Source organism: Ornithodoros turicata, chromosome 1, assembly GCF_037126465.1.
Source record: "Ornithodoros turicata isolate Travis chromosome 1, ASM3712646v1, whole genome shotgun sequence".
Classification (NCBI taxonomy): domain Eukaryota; kingdom Metazoa; phylum Arthropoda; class Arachnida; order Ixodida; family Argasidae; genus Ornithodoros; species Ornithodoros turicata.
Genome location: NC_088201.1, coordinates 5,851,504 through 5,873,888, shown reverse-complemented (window position 1 = coordinate 5,873,888; position 22,385 = coordinate 5,851,504). Strand labels below are relative to the sequence as shown.

Below are 22,385 nucleotides of genomic sequence, written 5' to 3'. Positions count from 1 at the left end.
AAATGGGCTGCGGCACTTTGACATGTGCGATTCATTACATCATGCACGCGTTGTGCTGTTGTAAACGTTATTGGTTAAGAACAGCATATCGGTCGGGATAGTGAGGACGCAGCTCTAGGCGTGTGTAAGTCTTTTTACAAGTGCGCCCAATTTTTGTTTCGCTCTAAACACTACTTTAACTTGCTGTCTTGCTGCGAGTTTTCTTCAATCTGTGAGAAACGCCTGGACATATATGGAATAACAGCTATTTTGTTGTTTTGTTCTGGCCCACTTGGCTTACCCATATCACATCATTTCCATATCCTGTACTTTCGAAAGCATTCCATGGCATCAAAGCATTGCTCACCTTTCACATTGAGCTTGCAAGATGCGGTGGCTTCGCCGGCCTTGTTGACGGCTCTGCACGTGTACACACCGGCGTCCCGTGGGTAAACTCCTGCTACTTCAAGTATCACGTACCCGAAATCACTGATAGTCTTGATGCGGGAACCTGGTAAACAGGAATAAATACTCGACATTATGAACACAAAAATAATGAAAGCTGTACCGCCTCACCTGTTACCAGGGGCTTTCCGTTGAGGAACCAGTCGACACGAAGAGTGGGATCACCGACAGGAGTCAATCTAAAAGAATAAAGGTCGACCCGATAAAGCTCATTTGTTTTAAGTCAACTTAAAGTTAATAAATCAATAATTACTACCGAGTCAAGGACGGAACAGACACAGTAGGCAATTTTAGCAAACCGTTGGTAAGGTAATCGTGCCTATCGGAACCAATGTGACTCAGAATCATATCCACTGATTCGTTGTTGATACAACTGTTCCAGTTGATACGGTTCGACGCAAGCCACGTTATCAACGGTTCGCTAAAACTCTCTAGTAACAGAAAATGAAGGAGGGTAACGCTACACCCTTTCTCCTAGAATAAATGCAGCACTTTGTCTGCTAGATGCCATTTGGAGAAGGACATCGGCAGTGTCGAAATGACCGAGCACGTACCTGCACTCAAAATGAGCCAAAGAATTTTCCTGGAGCGTTTGATCCGACGGTGCGCTGACGAATTTGGGTGGTTGAGAAACATCTTTGTCTGTCCATGTTTCACTGATACGAGCAGAAGACACTTCTTCGAATCTCGCTATCTTTTCGATACCGGATGCCATCGAATCTGGCAACTGCGAATCAAGGATGATGCTTCTCTTCCCTGCAAGTGGATAAATTGAACGAAACGTCTATAACACCAAGTGGTCCGCGCGGGCCGCCGTTAACTATCGTCTCCGCTCAACATACCTTGGCACTTGAGCGTGCACGTTGTAACGGCCTCGCCGAAACGGTTTCTTGCTCTGCAAGAATAGATGCCCGCATCTTCGGGATACACGGGACTCATTTCCAGGAGCACGAAGCCAAAGTCGTTGATGGTCCTGATACGGGTACCAGAAATGATAGGCATGTTGTTCTTGAACCACTCTACTGTCAGGTCCTGGTCGTCGGTGGGTACCAGGCGAGCTTCCAGATGTGCGCTGTCACCTTCCCTGTTGGATCAATGGAAAGCAGCAGGTTACAACGCATCCTTAAAATTGTGAAAGACTGACTTTTAGAAGAAGAGCTAAACACATACCGTAGGTCAGTGACGTCCGTCAGCGGTTGCGTGAAGTGAGGCGGTTCTCGTGGGCCTTCTTGTTCCACGGCTGGTAATGTACGGTACAAGCTCTCTTCCAACGCAATCAAACTCTGAGTTCCAGACGCCATTTCGGGTGGGAGTTGCGGTTCCAAGATAAGGGAGCTCTTGGCTGCAGTACACAATCCCATCATGAGCTCCAAATGAATCATGATCACATAGCCAAACACTGCACAAGCTCTACCAGAGCATAAAACAAGTCGCCCTTCGTTGCCCATATTTGGCATCCTCCTATCGCTCGTCATATTTATCAAGTATGGTCGTAGCTTTGTGGTGAGAATTGGAAACCAAAGATACGTGGATCCGCTCGGCACAGCAAAATTTACCGAGAGGAAAGACCGGAGAAGAGGAAAGGAGAGCTGCGGTACGCTCTGGAGGCGGATAATTCAACGAATGTGTTCTGCGTTAAAAACTTTTCACCCACCCTTGCAGTTTAGGATCGTTCGTGTCACATCGGAGCCCATTTTGTTGGTTGCCTTGCAGACCCATTCTCCAGAGTCTTCTCCGTAGCAGTACAAGATGTCCAGGACAACGATGCCGAAGTCGTGGAACGTGCGGAATCTGTGACCTGTAATTATACGAAGTTCACGTGCATCGTTGACTTAGTCTCCGTTTATGCCGCACGGTCATGTATCGGGGTTGTTTCATTGGCGAGAATCCCCCTTACCCGATCGTAGTAATTGACCGTTGCAGTACCACTCGACAGTGAGGTTCGGGTCATTAACGGGCACCAGCTGGCATTCGAAGTGCGCGCTTTGACCTTCCACCAGGTTGTCGATGGGCTGTAGTTGTGTCACGAAGCGAGGTGCCTCCAGCACTGGCACGAATTCGAGACCGGTCGTTCTGGAGAGAAACCTTAAACGGTCAAGCTAACAAACACTAACTCCTGTCAAACTAAAAAATAATTTCGTACAAACACTCGCCCGCGCACCTCGTCTGTGATGTGTAGCCTTCCAGCTGAGCGATCTTATCAAGTGACTGGGGCTGAAGAGAGTCTCGGAAAATGGTTCCAGATCCTGCATTCAAGGTGGCCGTTTAATAAACAGCGTGTGCACTATATATCTACTTTATATACAGTGTGAGAGTATGTCATGGGTACTACGCCGTAGTTACCTGCACACTGAATGGTGCACTTTGTAGCATCGGAGCCATACTTGTTCGTAGCCACACAAACATATTCGCCGGAGTCCTCGTGGTGCACAAATGAAATATCCATCACGACATAGCCGAACTCGCTCAGGGTCTTGATGCGTGAGCCTATCAGATTTAAATAATACTGAGTACAGGACCGAAAAAAATATCCGTCGAAAAATAACGATGGTGGTTCCTTACTGTCGCGCAATGGCTGGGAGTTCTTGTACCACTCGACTCGCATGTCTTTGTCTCCAACGGGAACCAGGTGGCACTCCATGTGCGCACTGTCACCCTCCTAGACAAGGGAAGGGAAGATAATATTCCGTGTTAGCACCGCGAAGCAACTGTGGCCATGAGCGGCGTACAGATGTGGACAGACGGAGAGAGAACAGCAGGAAAGAGTGGGGGGGAACTGTGTCCTCGTCCTCGCTCGGTCATGCCGCTGATCACATCTTATGTGGTGTTGAATTAAGCGACAAAACGTGGCGGCAAAATATTGCTAACGGAAACATGAACAGTGTACGCGAACAAGATGTATAGATGGAAAAGACATATTTCGAGAGTATTTGATAACCATAAGTTGCGCCTTTCGTGATTTTTTTTATTCATACTCTGTTTATCACATTCAAACTGATAACGTGATTCGATTTTATGACAATGAAAAAATGGCTAGGAAGCAAGCGAGCTGGTGAAGATGATGCATAATGTAAAAAACCCCGAGACTAGGGATGAACGTATTTGTGTCTGTCCCTTCGTGTTCCCTAGTCTCGGGGTTTTTTACATTATGCATCGATTTTATGTTCCTTTACCTTGAGGCCAACCACGTTCTGAAGCTGAGTAGTAAAGCGTGGCTTCTGTCCTTTTGTCTTGTCCGTGCATTCCAACTCGACTGAGACTTCTGCACGGCCCCATTTGTTAGTAGCGCGGCAGGTGTATTTGCCAGAGTCCTCAACCACTACGCCGAGGATCTCGAAGACAACCATGCCGAAAGCGTGCACCGTACGGATGCGATGACCTGTAGAAGATGCGAACCACGTCAGCAACCAAGCTATAAATTGCGCCACGGCATCTATCACTCACCAGCCTTGATGGGTTTACCGCGGAAGAACCACTCGACAGTCATAGTTTGGTCCCCGACAGGCGTCAGCGTTGCCTCGAAGTGGGCGATCTCGCCTTCGTCCAAACCACGCAGGTTCGTAAACTGCGACGTGAACACGGGTGGCTGACCCTTGCCTTCGTCGACGGGCGTGACCGGAGCCCTCACGAGCGATTCCTCCAGATTCTGGATGGATTCGAGACCCTTGCGTCCTTCAGGATGAAGTGTGACTTCTTGTACTCCCTTTTGGCCTGAACACAGTCGGAACAGTAATGTATTAGTATTCAACCTGGTACGAAAAATCCAGCGACGCTACCCTACAAGTGGCAAGACATCCAGTTGGCATCTGTTATAATCGTCCACCTGTACGGCGCTTAAGACTATTTTAGGCCCCATTTCTGGTACCATAGACAGTCGCATATACAGATTAAAGTGTGACACTTGCCATCTGTTAATGAAGTTTAAAGACATTACCGACAGTCGGTGTTCAGCTGGCAAGAAAAATACGTTTCTTGTACTTATTTAGATGTCAGGAAGCTGTTAGATGCTTGACACAGTCGGTTTCTTTTTGACATCGTAGCAGGGCCGGTGCTAGGGGTGTGCGGGGCCTGAGGCAAAGGCGCATCGCGGGGCCTGTTTCACACGATTAAGTGCATACTTGATATTTAAAAAAAAGTAATCCCTGGTTGAGGGCTTCGTGCGCGGGGCCTAAGGCGGTCGCCTTACTCCCCCCCCCCCCTATCGCCGACCCTGCATCGTAGGCATGTTAAGGATGCTCGCGATCGTCTCTCCAAACATGTCTCGAAAGAGTGCTCCATGTTACGAGTATCTGTGCTATTATCTATCTTGTTGCGGTGTTGTTACATGGTCTAGCCGAAGACGTGTAGTGGTACATACTGAGGCAGGTCACAGTCGTTGAAGTAAACGCTTCTCCGGCGGCATTCGTAGCGCGGCAAGTATACACGCCGGCATCACGAGCCCAAGTGTCTGTAAGCGCTAAGACAACGAAGCCAAAGTCGTTGGTCACTGAGTGCCTTGAGCCTGCGTGGATGACAAAAGAATCGCATAAGATGGCAGCTCGCCCACGACGAGAACAAATACGCCAACTTACCAGGATGGAGAAGGACTCCGTTCAGGAACCACTCGAGTTTGAGCTTGGGATCAGCAGCAGGTTCAACCTTAGCCTGAAGGAGTAGGGGACGGCTTTCTTCTACTGTGAAAGTGGGTTCAAGAGGAACGACGAACACGGGACGCGGGAAAACGGTTTCCGCGTCTTCTGTTGGTGGCTGTAGGAAGACAAGGTATGTCATGCATTAGCTGGTCACTCAACTCGTGACGAAGAAGATGTCTTCAATTAATTTTCGCTCATCAAAAAAGGTACGGTCCTAACAGGCTTTCCTTTTCTACTGCCTTAGACTATACGGGTAATTTGGTACTAGCACAAATGAATTTTCATGTTGTTGATTCCCCGATTATTGTACGAACAAATTGCGTTGAAAATCATTTATACTGTGTGTACCATTGTGCTTCACACGATGCACAGATACAGCTTCGTCACCTTTGTGAGATTTGTATCGTATCCCTAGTAGCCAACAGCTTGTGCATGACCAGCGCGAGTGCGCCAACTGTCCAGATGGGCCTCTTCGGCAAAGGACTTACCACAAATCGTGTCTGGTATGCCATTTCCAGCTCTTGAACCTTGGAAAGGCCCTTTTCGCCAGTGGGGTGGAGTGTGTCCGTTTGCACGTCTCCCTTACCTATGGAACATTTTAACAGTTACAACAGCGTCATAACGATTTTGAAATAATCAGCAACATGAGTGTAGTATTGTTTTACCTTTTTTGTGCTCCCACCATAACTAGAAAGAAATGGAAGTAGGTACGTACCGTGTACTTTTAGCGCGCCGGTAGTCATGGCTTGGCCTTTAGAGTTGCGAGCTACGCATGTGTAAATTCCAGCTTCAGCTGGGAACACTGGATTGATGTCCAACGTGACGAAGCCGAAGTCGTTCTTCAGGTTGAATTTGGTGCCTGCGTGGCATTTCACGAATGGTTCGTTATCAGGACTCTTCATCATGACGAATGCGATGTCGTAAGATATGCGGCTTACCTGCTGGCAAGGGCTTATTGTTGAAGAGACATTCCACCTTAAGGGTTGGATCTTTTGAAGGTTCTACACGGCATTCGAAGTGAGCTGCCTGACCCTCGAGCACTTCGACGTTGTTCAAGTGTGTCACAAACACAGGTCCTTCATAGACCACATCTGGAACGGTCCTATCTGGCGGCGCCCACTCATCCAGGGCCCTTAGCTTGGGTAGGGCGTCTGGGTGCTGCGATGTCAGGACGATGTTTTCCCTGCCTGTATATTGAACAGGAATATTAGCGTCTCCCTGAGTGTAACACTGGGTAAAAGTCAAAAGAAGTCAAAAGTGGAGAATGTGATCTGCTCAAGGGAGCAAGTCGCACGCACCTTCAACTTTAACTGTGCACGTCGATATAGCTTCACCAGCTTCGTTGGTAGCCTTGCAGGTGTATATGCCGGAATCATCGGGCCTCACCCCAGTGATATCGAGAGATACGAGACCGAAGTCAGAGGTTGGATGAATTCGAGTTCCTACAAGGCAAGATTAGGCATCGCACCATCATTTCAGTTTCAGTTTATTTTACGGTGAAAGAACAACATGTAACAACTTGGTCTGCAGGGCAAGCCCGCTGTGAAATCCTATATTCAACCATCATACAACAAAGTAATATTATGGAACGAAGGGAGAGGGTGCAGGCAAGCTGGTATAGACTCATGGTAGGGGACAGAGAGACACGGAACAAGACGGACGGACGACAAAATATCAGACTCTCGGTCCCCTACCATGGGAAAAGTAATATTATCCCGTAAGGAACAGTCACGAGTAACGGCGCATATGACAACTACATTACTGTACACCTCAAAAGCAAAGCAAGTGCTTTTAAAAGTAAAGTGCGTCACTCACCCATAACGAGGTTAACGCCATTCTTGTACCACGTGACTTTCATCTTGTCATCATTGCTAGGCTCCACACGACCTTCAAGTCGCACGTATTGGCCCTCAACCGCACGGTCGACGTTGTTCAAGTGCTGCACAAACACGGGCACCGCTTTCGGCTTTTCATCGGCCCATGACTCTGGGATGCGGCTGGAGTCATACTCAAACTTCTGCGTCTGCCTGTAGGCTTCGGGGTGATGAGATGCAAGCTCGACACCGGACCGTCCTGTACATCAAAAATATCAATGCCGTTGGCGGAATCTGACTATAAAGACGTTCTACGCCCACTGCTGTTTTTTTTTTTTTTTTTTTTTTGCTGATTTCGTGTGTGTCTACATGACATAAATAAAACGCACCCTTCACTCTCAGCGAGGTCGACGTAACCGCCTCCCCTGCTTTGTTAACGGCTTTGCACATGTAGATACCAGAGTCTTCGGCGATTGCTGACCTTATATCAAGAGTGACGTATCCAAAGTCATTGCTTGTCAGGATGCGGGAACCTAGGTTGAGAAGAAAAAAATTGCAATCAAGCCCACTAAAACAGAGTCTCGTTCACAGGAACTTACCCGTGTGCAGTTCCACCCCATTGACGAACCAGTGGAACTTCAGGTCGGGATCTCCGACGGGAACGCAGCGGCATTCAAAGCGAGCAGGCTGACCTTCTGCCACCTCTCCCGGTCCTACGAGAGGGCTTGTAAAGACAGGACGTTCGTAAGTGGCCTCGGGCTTTTCTGGAGCCTTCTGTCCCTTCAGGTCTTCCATTTGCCGAATCTTCTCGTAGCCCTCGGGCTGTAGCGACTCCAGTAGTATAGAGGCTTTCGCTGCGTGAAGAAGATCGGCTACAGCGAAGCCGTTCGTAGTAGAGTTTATGCTTCTACTCACGTCTGACACGGAGAAGGCAGGTGGTATCAGCTGAACCAAGCGCGTTAGTTGCACGGCAGGTGTATACGCCAGTGTCCTCTGGACGGACGTAGTCGAGTTTCATGGCCACGTACCCAAAGTCTTGTACAGGATGGAAGCGCGTACCTGAAGCATTCAACCATTACCAGTTAACTCGTACACTTTGAATATGCGTGCTGTTTAGCATAGATTGTAAGCACTTGCCTTCCATGATTGGTGTGTTGTTGAAGAACCACTCCACTTTCAGGGTGGGGTCACCAACAGGTATAAGTCGACACTCGAGATTAATGTTCCTCTGGTCCTCCACAAGGTTCTCGAAATTCTGTAGGGGAGCTGTGAATACGGGCTTCTGGAAGCTCACGGGCTCCTTGATTTCTTCACGCTTGAATCGTGACTCGTCTTCCAGCTCCCTGATTTTTGCCAGGCCTAAAAATGCAGTCACGGATGATTACCATAACTACTTAAAAGCAGATTGTATTTTTTTTTTTTTTTTTGAAAACTGGATTACAGTACTAAATTTCCTTGACGAAATCTCCAAGTGACGTATCAGAGCTCAGGGAATATAAAAAAAACGCACGTTTTCTTCTGCAAAGCAACAGAAATTGTTTCCTGCCTTCGAGTAGCGTTCCGAACGTGCGATTTGTCGCGACGAAGCTCATTTGTGACGTTCCCCCCTTTCTCCCATTCGCTGATTTGAAATTGGCCGTGCGTGGCTTGGCATGGCTTCTGGCCGCCAGCGGCTAACTTATTTATGCGTGCATGCTGCGACGTCCCAGAGGGTCTTCGCTTGCTTACTTTTCTGCTCACCCGTTCGAATTTTGGGAAGCGCTGCATTTCTAAACTTCATGTCCGGGCTTTAGATGGACGAGAGGCAGGGGCAGTTCTTGGTGCTTACCTTCTGGGTGCTGTGTGTCGTAAACAATCCCAGACTTGCCACGCACGTTAATGGTGGTTGTACTCTCAGCTGTGCCAAGGTCATTTGTCGCTCGTACTGTGTACGTGCCAGAGTCTTCGGGTATGGCGTGAGTGATATCAATTGCGATGTACCCAAAGTCACTGGTAATATGCACGCGGGTTGCTGAAATATGAAAGAAACGTCATCGGCTGTTTCTAAATGGCTGGCGGATCACGTAGGTCTGACTTCCTTTATATTTACCTGCAGTCAATGGCCTTCCGTTGTGGAAGATCTCGATTTTCAATCGGGTGTCATGCGCCGGTTCCACCTGAGCGTAAAATATCGATTTGAATGTCTTTCAGTGTCTCTCTTTTGTGAGGACAGCCAATAAAAGAAAAAATATCGTGTTCAGAAAGAAATGCTCCTTCAAAGGAATCAAAGAAATCCTTCAATCCCTCAAAGAAAGTGTCCACAGCGCAGCCATTCATCTGAATAGCATGCCTATAGTACACGGTGACACGATCTGGTCAAGCAAAATTCTACAAACGAGATTTCATACTTACACGACACTCCAGGTGTCCGTTTTCTCCTTCTTCCAGTGTCGATGTTCCACGAAGCTCGGTCAAAAATACGGGCTTCGATATAGGTTTCTCCTGGATCTCCATCGGCTGGTACTTCACTTGAGCCTCCAGCTCACGAATCTTGGCCAAACCTTCTGGATGCTGAGTGTCGTAGTATATCTTCTGTTTAGCTGCATTGAGAAGACGGCAAGATTGGTGTCAGGATTACTTGACGCCACCTTTCGTCCCGAGATACGCATTAATAATCTAAAAAAAAGAGTAGGTGCATACGTTGAGCTCGGACGTTGCAAGTCGTAACGGCCTCGCCGAGCTGGTTGGTGGCCTTGCACATGTAGGTTCCCGAATCTTCACCATAAATGTAGAGCACGTCAAGCGCGACATAACCAAAGTCGTGCGTGGTACGGAAGCGGTGTCCAGGAGTGATTTCGGTACCATTTACGAACCACTGAACTTTCAAGTTTGGATCGTTAATTGGCTCCAGGCGGCATTCCAGGTGCGCGCTCTGGCCTTCCACCAGTCCCTCAACTGACTGTAAGGGCACTGTGAATACGGGTCGCGTCGGTGTAATTTCAGCTTCAACTCGAGCAGGTGCTTCGTATGCCTCCAGTTCTTGAATTTTCTTCAGGCCTTCTTCGTGGAAGGTATCCGTCAAGATAGAGGACTTGCCTGCGTGCAAGAAAAACTTGTTTATCTTGTGCCAACACTAATTGCTACGCTGACTTCCGCCAAGGGTGTTTGAATTCATTCAAAAAAAAAAAACTGTGGCAATCACGACATGCTCGCCCCTGGGTTCGATCGCTTATGATTGTAGTTCTTACCTCGGACTTTCACTGAGCACGTGGTGACAGCCTCGCCGAGCTTGTTGGTTGCTTTGCACATGTAGGTGCCAGAATCCTCAGCGTAAGCGTATAAGATGTCCAGGGCAACGTAACCAAAGTCGCTTACCGTCTTGAAACGATGGCCTACGACCACCAATACCGATAGCGTTAATATGACACGATCTTCCTGAACATTTAGTGAGTGTACGTACCCATAGGAATTTCGACACCGTTCCGGTACCATTGAACTTTCATGTTGGGATCGTTGGTTGGGGTCAGGGTGGCTTCCAGGTGAGCGCTCTGCCCTTCTGCTAGTCCATCGATATTGTAGAGGCCGCGAACAAAGCTAGGCTTGTCCTTAATGATGACATCTTGATGTTCAGGACGGATAAACCCACTGGATTCCTCTAGTTCACGAATCTTGGACAGGGATTCTGGCTGTTGAGTGTCCAAAATAATAGACCCCAGAGCTGTGGAAGGCAGAGAGGGCAAGTTACATTGGAAACAGTCAAACAGGGCAAAAGTCACAGTATATAGGACAAAACGTCGTGCAAAATTAGTTCCAGTTTGGCTGCCGTCTTACCATCGACCTGGATTCGCGCAGAAGATGTCGCTGTGCCAAGCTTGTTCGTGGCTTTCACGACATATTCTCCAGAGTGTTCAGCGATGGCTGACAAAATGTCCAAGGCACAGAAACCGAAGTCATACATCGTGCGGAAACGATGACCTAAAATTTAAAAGTTTCGTGTAAATAAGAAGAGTTCTTTTTTCATTTCTTTTTTCACTGCAGATGATGACGCGCAACGAGAACTTGCCTGTTTGCAGCTCAACGCCGTTGTGGAACCATTGTACCTTCATGGTGGGGTCCGGGAAGGGCGCAATGCGGCACTCAAAGTGGGCGCTCTGACCCTCGGGCAGACGCGTAGGTCCTTGAAGCTGAGTCAGGAATGTAGGTGGAGCCGTGCACACTTCGGGCTCAACCGTCTCTGGCTTGTACGAGCCCAACGACTCAAGCTCCACAATCTTCTGCAATCCTTCGGGATGCTGCGTGTCCAGCAGCAGAGACTTCGACCCTGCGGATACCGTCATACAAAGTTAGGGGCTCATGCAAAGGTTGTACCCGACACTGTCCCATACCTTGCACGTCCAGAGTTGTGGAACACACTGCCTGTCCGAGCGAGTTTGTGGCCTTGCAGGTGTAGGTACCAGAGTCCTCGGGCTTTACGTAGCTCAGATCTATGGCCACGAATCCGAAATCGTGTACGGTGTTGAGGCGGGAGGCTGAAAGAAGAACATCTGTATACTACCTACACCAACGCATAGACTTGTTAGGTTCCTGAATTTTTTTTCCCCTTCAGTTAGCGTATTTCATGCATGCCGTAGTGACATGACCGGCACACCTTTCTGCAGAGGCAGGCCGTTGTGGAACCACTCGACTTTGAGGTTGGGATCGCCAACTGGGATCAGACGGCATTCAAAGTGAGCACTCTCGTTTTCTTTCAGGCTCAGGTTCTTCATGGGCTGAGTAAATACGGGAGCTTGAGTAGTGAACTCCTCGACGTAAGCCGGTCTTGGCTGCCGACCGTATTCCTCTAGTTGAGTGATCTGGCGTAGCGCCTCTTCGTTTTGACTTTCCAATATCAGGGACTTTTGTGCTGTACAGATACAAAATAAATTTCGCCAATAAATGGAAATGTGTCGACATGAGTACGAGCAAATATATCGTTAGAAAATTCAAAAATTAGGAAAAATCAAAGGCATCCCACGTGAAGTGAGAACGCCAAGAAGATTAGCAAAAGTCTCCAGCAGCTTGCAAGCGCACCGTGACGTATACTTCAGCAGCTAGACAAACTGACTATTAGTGACGTCATTTTCTACACTTACCCGCGCATTTAAGCTGCGTCGAAACGACGGCTTCGCCCAGCTGGTTGGTGGCTTTGCAAGTGTACGTGCCGGAATCCTCCGCATACGTCGACAGAATGTCGAGCGACACGAAGCCGAAGTCGCACATCTCTACGAAACGCGATCCAGCTGGAACTGGCTTTCCATCTTTCAACCATTCCACCTGTAAGAAAAAAGTAAGACACGTCTTTAGAGATCTCACCAAAACGGAATATTCGGGAACGCTTGATCACTTAAATGGACGGTCGCAACGGGAAACCCATCTCTGAAACCGATACCAGTATGTTCGGCATTGGCCGACGTTCTAACTGGCTATCTTTTTTTTTTTTTTCGTCCGAAAGGTGTTTGGATATTAAACGAACGAATTTTAAAGATCAGCGCTGCTTCCGCAGCTGCAGAGGCTCCGGCGGCGTGACGTCACTCCCTAAGCGGAGGAGTGAGAGGGTGGCGCTCAGAGGAGAAACCGTGTATTCACACGTGCGACATTCCCCCGGAAACGGAAGATGCGAAAAGCGTCATAGCTTTCTGCTGTCACGTGAGCGCGAGCGCTCAACGCTCAATATCCTGCTACACAGCCACAAGATATTCCGTAGCAGACGACAGGAAAACACGCTGACGGTGTCGTCTGCTAAGTGTCGTCAGCTAAATGCGCAGTACGCCTCTCCCGATATTCCGCACCGTGTGAATGCTCAACAGAACACGGGACGGAACTTCGGCTCCGTGAGCAGTGTTTTCGCTTTCTCTTCCACTAGAATATTCCGTGAGGATGTCGCTCGTGTGAAGACACGGAAAGGCGCCGTCCAGACGCCCCGACTCTTTGACTTTTCTGAAGGTCGCACCCTCCAGAGAGGGAATTCCGGCATACTCTCAACATCCGGCGTCTGCTCTTGTCCCGCATTCCATCGAATAACAGTGAGACTACGCCACTCTTTCGCTCGGGATTTTCGATACCGTGGTCAGTGATCCGCGAGGAAGAAAATGACACTATGGTTTCGAAATCGTACTGGTGCGGATGCTACCGTCCCTTTAAAGCAGAACGTCATCGTGCCCCGCCGTCGTGCAGCATAACGTTGCTTCCTGGTTACTGAAACAGCAGGGTGTATTTCTTCCTGCAAGTACTCCGCAGATCAAGTGCCGCAGGACGCGCGACCTACAGGGTTCCTTTTACGATTTATTTCCGCTGTTTAGCGCGGGATATACACCATATCGCCACAAATCACTCAGCATTGTGAACTTTTTTTTCACCCGTGTTTGTTGTTTGTTTTTACCTTCAACTTTGGATCGCCGACAGGGATAAGCCGGCACTCGAAGTGCGATTTCTGTCCTTCTTGAACGGTGACCGACTTGGGTGCGGAGGTGAACACTGGTGCTGTTGTTACCGACTGGTCCACGTCTCTCTCGGGTTCGTACCTGGAAATGTAAAGCGTTACCTGTCCTGAGGTCCTGTTCGCATCCGTTTAAAAACCAAAAAGAACACGGCAACGTGAAGAACAAATCGCAGCACCTGTGTCCTTCAAGGGCCTGGATCTTCTGGAGACCTTCCGGGTGCTGCGTTTCTAGGTCAATAGACGATTTTCCTGCATTACGAAAAAAAAAACGTCATTAACGGCTCTCCAAGGCGTACTTCTTGCGTAACATACCTTCAACGTTAACAGTGGTCGACAGCTGAGCCGTACCAAGAGAATTTGTGGCTTTAACGGTATACGTTCCTGAATCTTCAGGTACCAGTGACAGGATGTTCAGAGCTACATAACCAAAGTCGTGGAAGGGCCTGTACCGATGACCTATAATGAAGCCCAATTCCACGATTAAGATAGTGTGGTGGAGACAGCGTGCACTGCAAGACAGCGGCGTGGGTCTTACCGACTGGCAAAGACACGCCGTTGCGGTACCACTCGACCCGCAGGTCCGGGTCATTCACCGGTTCCAGACGACATTCCAGATGACCGTTCTGGCCCTCACGAAGGCGCAGGGCAGTCAAAGTGGACGTGAAGCTCGGCTTAGTCTTCACTACTGTCTCCTGGTACGTGTCACGTTGGTAACGAGAGTGATCTTCCAGTTGCTGGATTTTCTGCAGACCCTCCGGGTGTTGCGACTCCAGGATCAGTTGAGATTTGGCTGCAATTGAAGTGTCTCGTTGTCTATGTGTGACCGCCATTCGTAAGTGTGTACCGAGGGCTTCGTGCTTACCAAAGCAGTTGACGTTGCACGAGGTGACGGTCTCACCCAGCGAGCTTGTCGCCTTGCAAGTGTAGATGCCGGAATCTTCGGGGTAAAAGCTGAGGACATCGAGGGCCACGTAGTCGAACTCGTGAGCAGGGCGGAATCGATGTCCTATACCGATGTAATTTACCAAGATGAGTTTATCGGCTTAAAGGGACTATGAAACGATTTTTTTCTTCGTTTCGTTCGAAAGAAGTCATTTTTCTGAGTCTAGAACCGAAATTTTACTTTCGTTGCGCGAGCGGATTTCTCGGGAGCGAATTTAAACGGAGCGGCGAAGGGAGGACAGCTGGCGCCGCGCTGTGACGAGCTGCCGAGCGGAGACACAACGGGTAACTTGACGCGACCGCGGCCGGCTCAGCAACACGTCATCGTGACGTGTTGCCGAGCCGAGGAATCCCGCCAGGAGCATGCGCCGTAGGATCCCGCGTATGCGTTCATCGGGAGTGGAAATCTCCATGACAGCAGCTTTAGCGCGATCGGCAGATTTCGGCAGTGGCGGCAGCCAGAGCGCGAGCTCGCGGCATTACTTGCCATTGTGCAACACCGGTGACGTAACGGGGAACCGAAGAGCGGTCCGTACAGTTACACCATCGGCAGGGAAATATGCGCGGGAGAGGAGGAACGCGGAAGAGACATTTCCAGCGCGCGCTCCTCGCAGAGTGGAGCGATTTCGTCCGGAAAAATTTGTGGCATATTAGTTTCTCTGCGGGAAGAACAGTTTCCATCGAAAAAAAGTATGGGGGTTCGGGAAATTTCATAGTCCCTTTAAGCAGATACGTACACAATCGTGTTCATTTCGTTTTGCTTATACTTTTAAGGCTTTCCGCGGGGTAACGTCTCAATTCCTTGGTCCTTTGAATCACCTCACAGATAATTGGTTCTAACGATGTCCAAGACACTCAACAGCAATCGTTGATAGACAAGACGATAATCACCTATTTTGATTGGCACGCTGTTGTGGTACCACTCCACGCGCAGGGTAGGGTCGCCGACCGGTTGTAGACGGCACTCCAGGTGGACGTTTGCACCTTCGACAGTTTCCACATTGTGCAGAGGACGCGTAAATGTCGGCTTTTGGGTGATCTGAGTTTCTTGATATTCTTGCCGAGCGTACCGGGAGTGGTCCTCGAGATGTTGGATCTTTTCCAGACCCTCGGGGTACTGAGACTCTGTAATGACTCCAGATCGCCCTGAAGATGAGAAAACGAACATATTAAGTCATCAAATGAAAAAAATAGCCGGAGCCCTTTGGCTGCACGTGTAGCATATGTTTGTAACTCAAGCGTCGCCATGCCAGTCCTGGACAGCTGTTTCGGCCTTGTTGGGCCTCATCAACAGGACGCAGGCAGGCAACGTTTGAGTGGATGGCGTCAGAAGGTCACGTAACACGTGATTCCTCCCGTCAGGGTGAGATAACAGCGTCAGGGTGTTATCTCACCTTGACGGGAGGAATCACGTGTTACGTGACCTTCTGACGCCATCCACTCAAACGTTGCCTGCCTGCGTCCTGTTGATGAGGCCCAACAAGGCCGAAACAGCTGTCCAGGACTGGCATGGCGACGCTTGAGTTACAAACATATTAAGTCATCAGCTCGCTGAGCAGCAACAGCATCAACAATAACAAAGCTGTCTTGAAATGGATTGCGCTCATCCGTCTTAACAGGCTGTTTTTTCTCGTTTTCTGACCCATTACAGATTTTCAATAAAGAAAAGGCTATGAGAGCAGCACAGATGCCAGTTTTGCGAGCCAGGCGGCCAGGTGGACATTCTGTAAATGAGACTATATAACTACTATATGATTAGACTAAAAATTGGTTAATAAACTTTTTTAACTTTTTTTTTAATTAGATGTTTTTTAATTAGAGTTTTTAGGGGAAATGCGACATAGCAAAATTGGAGCCAGTCATTATTTGAAGCCGCCTTTCTTTAAAAAAATCTGAAACGAGCAAATACGTTGAAATATCCAGAACCAAATTTTGCTATGCGAATCAGCCGAAAGTGAAACAAGCGCGTCTCCGTATTATTTTTAGTCCGTCCAACTCCAACTCCAACTCCAACTCCAAGCGCGTCTCGAGCACTGGGAGAACAACGCCCATTTCGCGTCGGAGGGTCACGCGATTTGGATCACTGGAGCTGATTGGAGTAGGCGCTGAACTGCTGACCAGATAAGCCGTCGAATGCGAAGATTGTGTACTTATTGCGCTTCGTAGTAATCCGTAAGTAAGTAATTAGTTAACTACTAATTACAAACTCTCTTCGTATAACCCACCTGCAAAAACAGCATCTATGGCGCTGTCATAGCTTCTTTATTTGAAAAGATGCGCAATAGCTAAAAAGAAACACCCTGTATGTCCCCATACCACGCCTAATACCTACCAATAACCTTGATGCAAGATGACGAGTGCGCAGAGCCAAGGTGATTGGTCGCCCGAAGAGTGTACTGCCCAGTGTCTTCAGGGACGAGACCGAGGATCTGCAGTACCGCTCGGCCGAAGTCATACCTCGTAACGTAGCGGTGTCCTAAAAGACCGAACAGAGTCATCATCCGTGCATTGGTACCAGTGGCGTAGCCAGACCTCCAAGGTAGGGGGGGCTCGATACGAAAACTCGCCCCCCCCCCTCGCTGATCCTGTGTCGACAACACACACATACTTGTGCACACTGCAAACTGAGGATTAAAAAAAGGAACGAAAATAGTTGATTTAGACGTTCACAGTACGATTACATGTATAGGTTGTCATGACCAATGAGGTGGTGTCACGATATTGGAAGTATTTTGAAAAGCTCATACTTTGAAAACCATTCAAGAGTGCTTCTTAGATAGACGCCATGAACTGCAAGAACTTTCGCGATCGTCACACTGGTCCCTCCCCCCCCCCCCACATATATTATGTTCTCGGATTTGCACGATTTGTGTGGGTCGGTCCGTGGCAGGTAGGGGGGGCTCAAGCCTCCCCTAGCCCCCCCCCCCCCCTTCGTGGCTACGCCACTGATTGGTACACAACTGAGCTCACCTGTGGGCAGAGGCCGGCCGTTAAAGAACCATTCAACCTTCAGAGTAGGATCCTGTACAGGTTCCAGTTGGCACTCCAGGGTGATGTTGTCGCCTTCTCGGAGGTGACCCTTCGGATCTGCCAGTGGTACCTAAAGTAAAACAAGTGCGTCTTGTAGCGAACACACTTTCGTTTTTGTCCGTTTGAAAATACCTTGAAGTAGGGCTTAGTGCGCGACATTTCCTCAATGTAGTAGCCGGAATGGTCAACTTCGGAACGCTCGAGGCGCTCCATTCTTTCCAGTCCAACCTCATGTATCGTCGAAGTGTCGATGGAAGCTTTCGCTGAAATTTCAATAACGACCATGTTTCAATGTCGAGTGACCACACATCAAACGTCAGGGATGTATCTGTGCATACTATTGGTAAAATCCGGCATGCATAATACAGTCGGGCAAGAACGCTAAGGCGTACAACTATAGTCATTACATAGAGCCCGTGACTAAACTAGGCTGTCTATGACACTAGCAAAATATCTTCCCGGAAACAACACCGCAAGCGATGCTGCCCCGACGACCGTTTTACGGGCCGCGCATTCTAAGACAGGGCCCACCCGGGGGCGGACCGCGTTATCAAGGGGCCCTTCTCCAAATATAAAGGACCGGTTCCCTTTCGCCTTGTATTGCCAACTGTAGGATGGAACAAGCGTAAGCTTGTAAGCCTTTCGCCTCCCTACATGGCGAAACCTCTCTGTATTGGCATCAGAGCGGAAGACCAGCCACACAGACTGGCTCCCTCTAACGTTTCACACGGACTAAACTAAGGCTACGTAGATGCCAACTCTAGAGCAATATGACCTCTAGATTAATATGTGTGCTGGACGGCACCATGCAACGAATGAACCGAATATATGTATTGGCATCATCGTGGAAGACGTGGAATGAACCGAAGTACCCTAAGGTTAGGTATTTACCTGTCACATTGATCACCTTCTTCAGAACATCCGTGCCATTCTTGTTAGTGGCACGAACTTCAAAAGTGCCGGTGTCTTCAGGGAAAGTGTACAAAATATCGAGAGCCACGTAGCCAAAGTCGAAGTACGTCTTAAATCGGTGTCCCGTTGCGAGTGGGCGACCGTTGTGGAACCTGTCAAGTAAAGCTCCACGTAAGCACACTTGCAAAGATAAGTGGAACTCTTGACGGTGCTTTATTTCTGTTCTGCCTTATAAAACAAGACAGTAAAGCCTCGGGCTACTCCGTGTCTGCGGTCATTATGAACGCACCATTCAACTTTCATGCCGGGGTCTCCCATTGGTTCCAAACGGGTTTCAAGATGGCAACCATGGCCCTCCACGAGGCTAGACGGTCCCTGAAGGGCCTCGGTGAACTTTGGTAGTTCCCGCGTAGTCACCTAAATTATATTTAAAAAAAAAGATGTGCAACTACCCACATGGTTAGCCCTTCTGCACTGACCTCTTCGACTTGTGAGCGTTGATAATGCGACGCGTCCTCTAGGTGCTGAATCTTCTCAAGCCCTTCTGGATACTGGCTTTCACGCACAATAGTTTCTTGCGCTGGTTGTTGAAAAAGAACACACATATTGTAGGAAAACGTAGTTTATGTGTGTAGCAGCACAGTATAGCAGGATAGAAGATCTTTTATATATCGTGGACTTTTTAATGCGGTCGCTCAGGAAAACGTGGGCTACCTTGCTCACGCTTATCTCAAGAAACTATGCAATTTACATGCCATTTACTAATTGATTCAACAAATTTGTGTAAAGATGTAACTATTTTCAATTGATGAGCAAATTACAATTAAGTCCCAGAATTCGTGGAAGTGCTATATGGATGGCCGCATGTATAGACACATCGAGCCGAATAATGTGACAATATAATTATATAATAGCTAAGGGGCAGTAAAACGGTTTATATACGTACAGTAACACGTAAGATGGGCTTGCGTGGTGGCAGTGCCCAGAGCATTGATAGCTCTGCAGGTGTAGACGCCCGAGTCTCGAGATCCAACGCCACGAATAGTCAGGGACACGTAGCCAAAGTTAAAGAATGTCGTTGTCCTGGAACCTGTTTTCAATAGGAAGACAAACATAGAACCACGATGTCCAAAATGCCTTTCATGCCCATAGTCGATATTCACTTACTCGCTTCCAGAGGACGACCATCCTTCAACCATTCCACCCTCATGGAAGAATCGCCCGTGGGTTCCAGTCTTGCTTCGAAGTGAACCGTGCTGTTCTCCTTTACATTCAGTTGATCTTTGAGACCAGACTTAAACGTAGGCGGAGCATTGGCGACAGGTTCAAAAAAGATTTCTTTCTGAGCATGAAGGCTCTGCTGATAAGCTTCCAGCTCCTGCGTCTTGCGAATGTAAGCTTCTTGTTCAGGGATGCCCAGATCGCCCGTCACCAGCCCTTGTGCTGCAGGAACAGGGGATGGTGTCATGGGGTACCTCGTCATTCACGAGGCACTCAAGGCTAGCTAGATTCAAGATGGCGAACGCCATGTTGTCGCGGACGAGGTCGAGTTCAGGATAGTGTCGCACTTCTGGGGTGCACATATCTTCTCCTCGTCCTCGCCAAAACGGATGTCAGGTGCAAGAACTGATTTTGCCATATTAGCGAACGCAGCTACATTATCTTTTTACTTGTTTTATCTTTCTTAAGGATCCTTGTTGGAGTAGCTTGGCTTGGATTGGATTAGATTCGTGTTCTGTCCATATTATGACAGCCTCCATACTTCGACTACGCTTGACCCGTACGCTTGATCTCTAGCTAGTTTATGGAACATGTGGATTCATTCAGTACCTACAGTTAAGCGCTGAAGCAGTAGTGAAAGAACGATGACCATTTCCTGACATGTAACGCGCGATAGGTCTCTGATCTGCACACGCTCTAGGACTCCCTCAACTCCGTGACTACATAGTAAAAAGTCTGAGCGTGGACAATTCACTGTGGAGTTCCTCCACCAGCGTGCCTGTATCTACGCGGTTTTATCGGACACTCCGTGACGTACACTGTACACAGTATACGCCGCAAGTGGCGGAGCACTGTGTTAGGAGACGAATTTTGAGTGAGAAATGCGACTGCGACATGCTACGTCACACTCGGATCTGATTACGTCGCTCCAGGAGAGTCCAGGAGGGTCCCCAAGGTCATGTCACACCGCTTATGACTGGTTCTTTGCTCTAAATTGGCGGCTATTGGTTAACATTATTCCTGGTTAGACTGGTGATTGCGTGTGCCTTCTTACCTTTGACCTTCAGTGTAGCCGTAGATATGGCGTCTCCTTTAGCATTTGTGGCCCTACACATGTACACTCCGGAATCCTCACACCGGAGTGAAGCGATGTTTAGGGCGACGTAGCCGAAGCTGAAGGTTGTGTTGATGCGGGACCCTGTAAAAGCCCGGAACACAAAGTTAGCGACGGAAAGGTTTAGTTCAGATACGGTAATGAGCTTGAACGGACAGAGTCGCAATGTATCCTCCTGTGGGATGGGTGACACATGAATGCCGTGCAAGCAAAACGGCGTCGACTGCGCGTTGGCGTATACGCCAGTAAGAACACTTTGAAGCAAGCTTATTGGCTGAGACGCTCTGTACTAACCTGTGGTAAGGGGCTGGCCATTGAAGAACCACTCCACTTTCATAGTGGAGTCGTTGACGGGTGTCAGCTGGGCTTCAAAGTGGCAATTCCCTCCTGCGCAACGAGTGGACTTTAGGCAATGCCTCATGTCGTGCAGTGTCTTAGATTCGAGCATTGCATAGGGCGTGAAGATTGTATCGGCCTTTACTTATATAAAAGCATAGGGCTTTTGTTCTATCTTTTACGGAATTCTTTTAAAGGTGTGAGAGCAGCGCTGATGCCATTTTTGCAGGCGGGTTATGCGGCTAGGCGGACATCCTGCTGGAAAAATGTATGTAACTACCGGACGACTAATTACCTAAAATTAATTATTAGCTTTTTAATTAGATGTTTTCGGGAAAGTGCGCGAGACAGTAGAACTGGAGGCACTCATTATTTGAATCCACCATCTTTTTTTTAAAGCCCTAAGACGAGCACGTACCTCGAGAAATAAATCGCCAAATGTGCATATGCCGATGAGCCGAAGCCAGAACTACTCGGTTCTCGCGCGCAGAAACCCCACGACCTTCGGCTTATCTGTGCCGGAAAGCAGTCTCTCTGTGTACATCAGGTTACCGCCTACTCCAATCAGCTCCATCGCTACAAAACACGTGGTCCTCAGACGCGAATGCCCGTCGCTCATTTTGCGCTCGAGAAGTGCGTGGTTTCGGTTTCGGCTAATTTCTATAGAAAAATTTAGATCTCAAAGTACGCGATCGTTTCAGGATATTTAAAAGTTTTTTGTTTTTTTGTTTCCTTTTTTTCCCCGTGCCACGGGTGTCTCTACTGGCACTTGCTATTGACCCTTCAGCAAGGGCTTTTATGTATATACATATGGTAACTAAGTGAAATAAAAAAATAAAAAAAAGGATGGATTTCAATAATGACTTGCTCCAATTCTGCTATCTCGCATTTCCCCGAAAACATCTAATTAATAAGCTAATTAATGAATTTTAGGTGAGTATTCGTCCAGTACTTGCACTACGCTTTCCGACAGGACGTCCGCCAAGCCGCATAACTTGCCTGCGAAAACCACATCTGGGGGGGCTCATAGTTTTATTATACAAATACTGTAAAAGATTTTTGAAAAAACGCCCTCTATAGCATCTATGGCTTTATAATATACCTTCATAGAGATTCTCCTGGTTGCTGAGCGGACGGACGAAGGTTGGCTTCACGAGAGACGCCGTCTCCTCTATCCACTCTTGCCGTGAGTACTTCTCTATGTCTTCCAGCTCCTGGATAGCTCGAACACTGTCTTCCTGTATGGCCTTGCGGTCGATAGCTGGCCGGGCTGCATGAGCAAACATGATGTGAGTTTTGTCATTGCAAAAACTGCATTAACTGTTCCGTTTCTTCTCGTAAAGGTCGCTAAGCGCCTGGGAAATCGTTCTGTAGTGTGCGGTAACAAGACACCTCACAAGTGTTTTGAACTGGGCTATATAGTTGGTACAATATCGCAGTGCGCTTGTTGCTAGTGAGCGCTTGTGTTGGTGTGGGGTCTCTGT

At 48.4% G+C, this 22,385-nt stretch overlaps 1 protein-coding gene across 1 annotated transcript in view; it reads right to left on the bottom strand.

Moving 5' to 3' along the window:
* LOC135377386 (titin-like) overlaps nucleotides 1-22,385 on the bottom strand; it is a 50,296-nt gene that overhangs the window by 13,093 nt on the left and 14,818 nt on the right. Inside the window, exons 9-59 of the mRNA XM_064609755.1 lie at nucleotides 22,004-22,171; nucleotides 20,860-20,952; nucleotides 20,506-20,649; nucleotides 19,398-19,673; nucleotides 19,177-19,320; nucleotides 18,710-18,810; nucleotides 18,520-18,647; nucleotides 18,210-18,382; nucleotides 17,451-17,581; nucleotides 17,259-17,388; nucleotides 16,621-16,764; nucleotides 15,180-15,434; nucleotides 14,209-14,352; nucleotides 13,882-14,136; nucleotides 13,659-13,802; nucleotides 13,523-13,595; nucleotides 13,287-13,428; nucleotides 12,001-12,181; nucleotides 11,517-11,771; nucleotides 11,254-11,397; nucleotides 10,932-11,189; nucleotides 10,700-10,843; nucleotides 10,329-10,586; nucleotides 10,117-10,260; nucleotides 9,569-9,964; nucleotides 9,281-9,468; nucleotides 8,979-9,045; nucleotides 8,718-8,900; nucleotides 8,027-8,248; nucleotides 7,805-7,948; nucleotides 7,489-7,743; nucleotides 7,279-7,422; nucleotides 6,891-7,148; nucleotides 6,374-6,517; nucleotides 6,014-6,262; nucleotides 5,791-5,934; nucleotides 5,564-5,661; nucleotides 5,016-5,190; nucleotides 4,802-4,945; nucleotides 3,889-4,155; nucleotides 3,618-3,823; nucleotides 3,007-3,103; nucleotides 2,788-2,931; nucleotides 2,606-2,690; nucleotides 2,342-2,517; nucleotides 2,099-2,242; nucleotides 1,615-1,786; nucleotides 1,287-1,528; nucleotides 999-1,200; nucleotides 556-623; nucleotides 347-490 (exon numbers count right to left, since the gene is read on the bottom strand). Coding sequence (XP_064465825.1) covers nucleotides 347-490; nucleotides 556-623; nucleotides 999-1,200; nucleotides 1,287-1,528; nucleotides 1,615-1,786; nucleotides 2,099-2,242; nucleotides 2,342-2,517; nucleotides 2,606-2,690; nucleotides 2,788-2,931; nucleotides 3,007-3,103; nucleotides 3,618-3,823; nucleotides 3,889-4,155; nucleotides 4,802-4,945; nucleotides 5,016-5,190; nucleotides 5,564-5,661; nucleotides 5,791-5,934; nucleotides 6,014-6,262; nucleotides 6,374-6,517; nucleotides 6,891-7,148; nucleotides 7,279-7,422; nucleotides 7,489-7,743; nucleotides 7,805-7,948; nucleotides 8,027-8,248; nucleotides 8,718-8,900; nucleotides 8,979-9,045; nucleotides 9,281-9,468; nucleotides 9,569-9,964; nucleotides 10,117-10,260; nucleotides 10,329-10,586; nucleotides 10,700-10,843; nucleotides 10,932-11,189; nucleotides 11,254-11,397; nucleotides 11,517-11,771; nucleotides 12,001-12,181; nucleotides 13,287-13,428; nucleotides 13,523-13,595; nucleotides 13,659-13,802; nucleotides 13,882-14,136; nucleotides 14,209-14,352; nucleotides 15,180-15,434; nucleotides 16,621-16,764; nucleotides 17,259-17,388; nucleotides 17,451-17,581; nucleotides 18,210-18,382; nucleotides 18,520-18,647; nucleotides 18,710-18,810; nucleotides 19,177-19,320; nucleotides 19,398-19,673; nucleotides 20,506-20,649; nucleotides 20,860-20,952; nucleotides 22,004-22,171 — 8,787 coding nt within the window. The remainder of the gene's footprint in view (nucleotides 1-346; nucleotides 491-555; nucleotides 624-998; nucleotides 1,201-1,286; nucleotides 1,529-1,614; nucleotides 1,787-2,098; nucleotides 2,243-2,341; nucleotides 2,518-2,605; nucleotides 2,691-2,787; nucleotides 2,932-3,006; nucleotides 3,104-3,617; nucleotides 3,824-3,888; nucleotides 4,156-4,801; nucleotides 4,946-5,015; nucleotides 5,191-5,563; nucleotides 5,662-5,790; nucleotides 5,935-6,013; nucleotides 6,263-6,373; nucleotides 6,518-6,890; nucleotides 7,149-7,278; nucleotides 7,423-7,488; nucleotides 7,744-7,804; nucleotides 7,949-8,026; nucleotides 8,249-8,717; nucleotides 8,901-8,978; nucleotides 9,046-9,280; nucleotides 9,469-9,568; nucleotides 9,965-10,116; nucleotides 10,261-10,328; nucleotides 10,587-10,699; nucleotides 10,844-10,931; nucleotides 11,190-11,253; nucleotides 11,398-11,516; nucleotides 11,772-12,000; nucleotides 12,182-13,286; nucleotides 13,429-13,522; nucleotides 13,596-13,658; nucleotides 13,803-13,881; nucleotides 14,137-14,208; nucleotides 14,353-15,179; nucleotides 15,435-16,620; nucleotides 16,765-17,258; nucleotides 17,389-17,450; nucleotides 17,582-18,209; nucleotides 18,383-18,519; nucleotides 18,648-18,709; nucleotides 18,811-19,176; nucleotides 19,321-19,397; nucleotides 19,674-20,505; nucleotides 20,650-20,859; nucleotides 20,953-22,003; nucleotides 22,172-22,385) is intronic.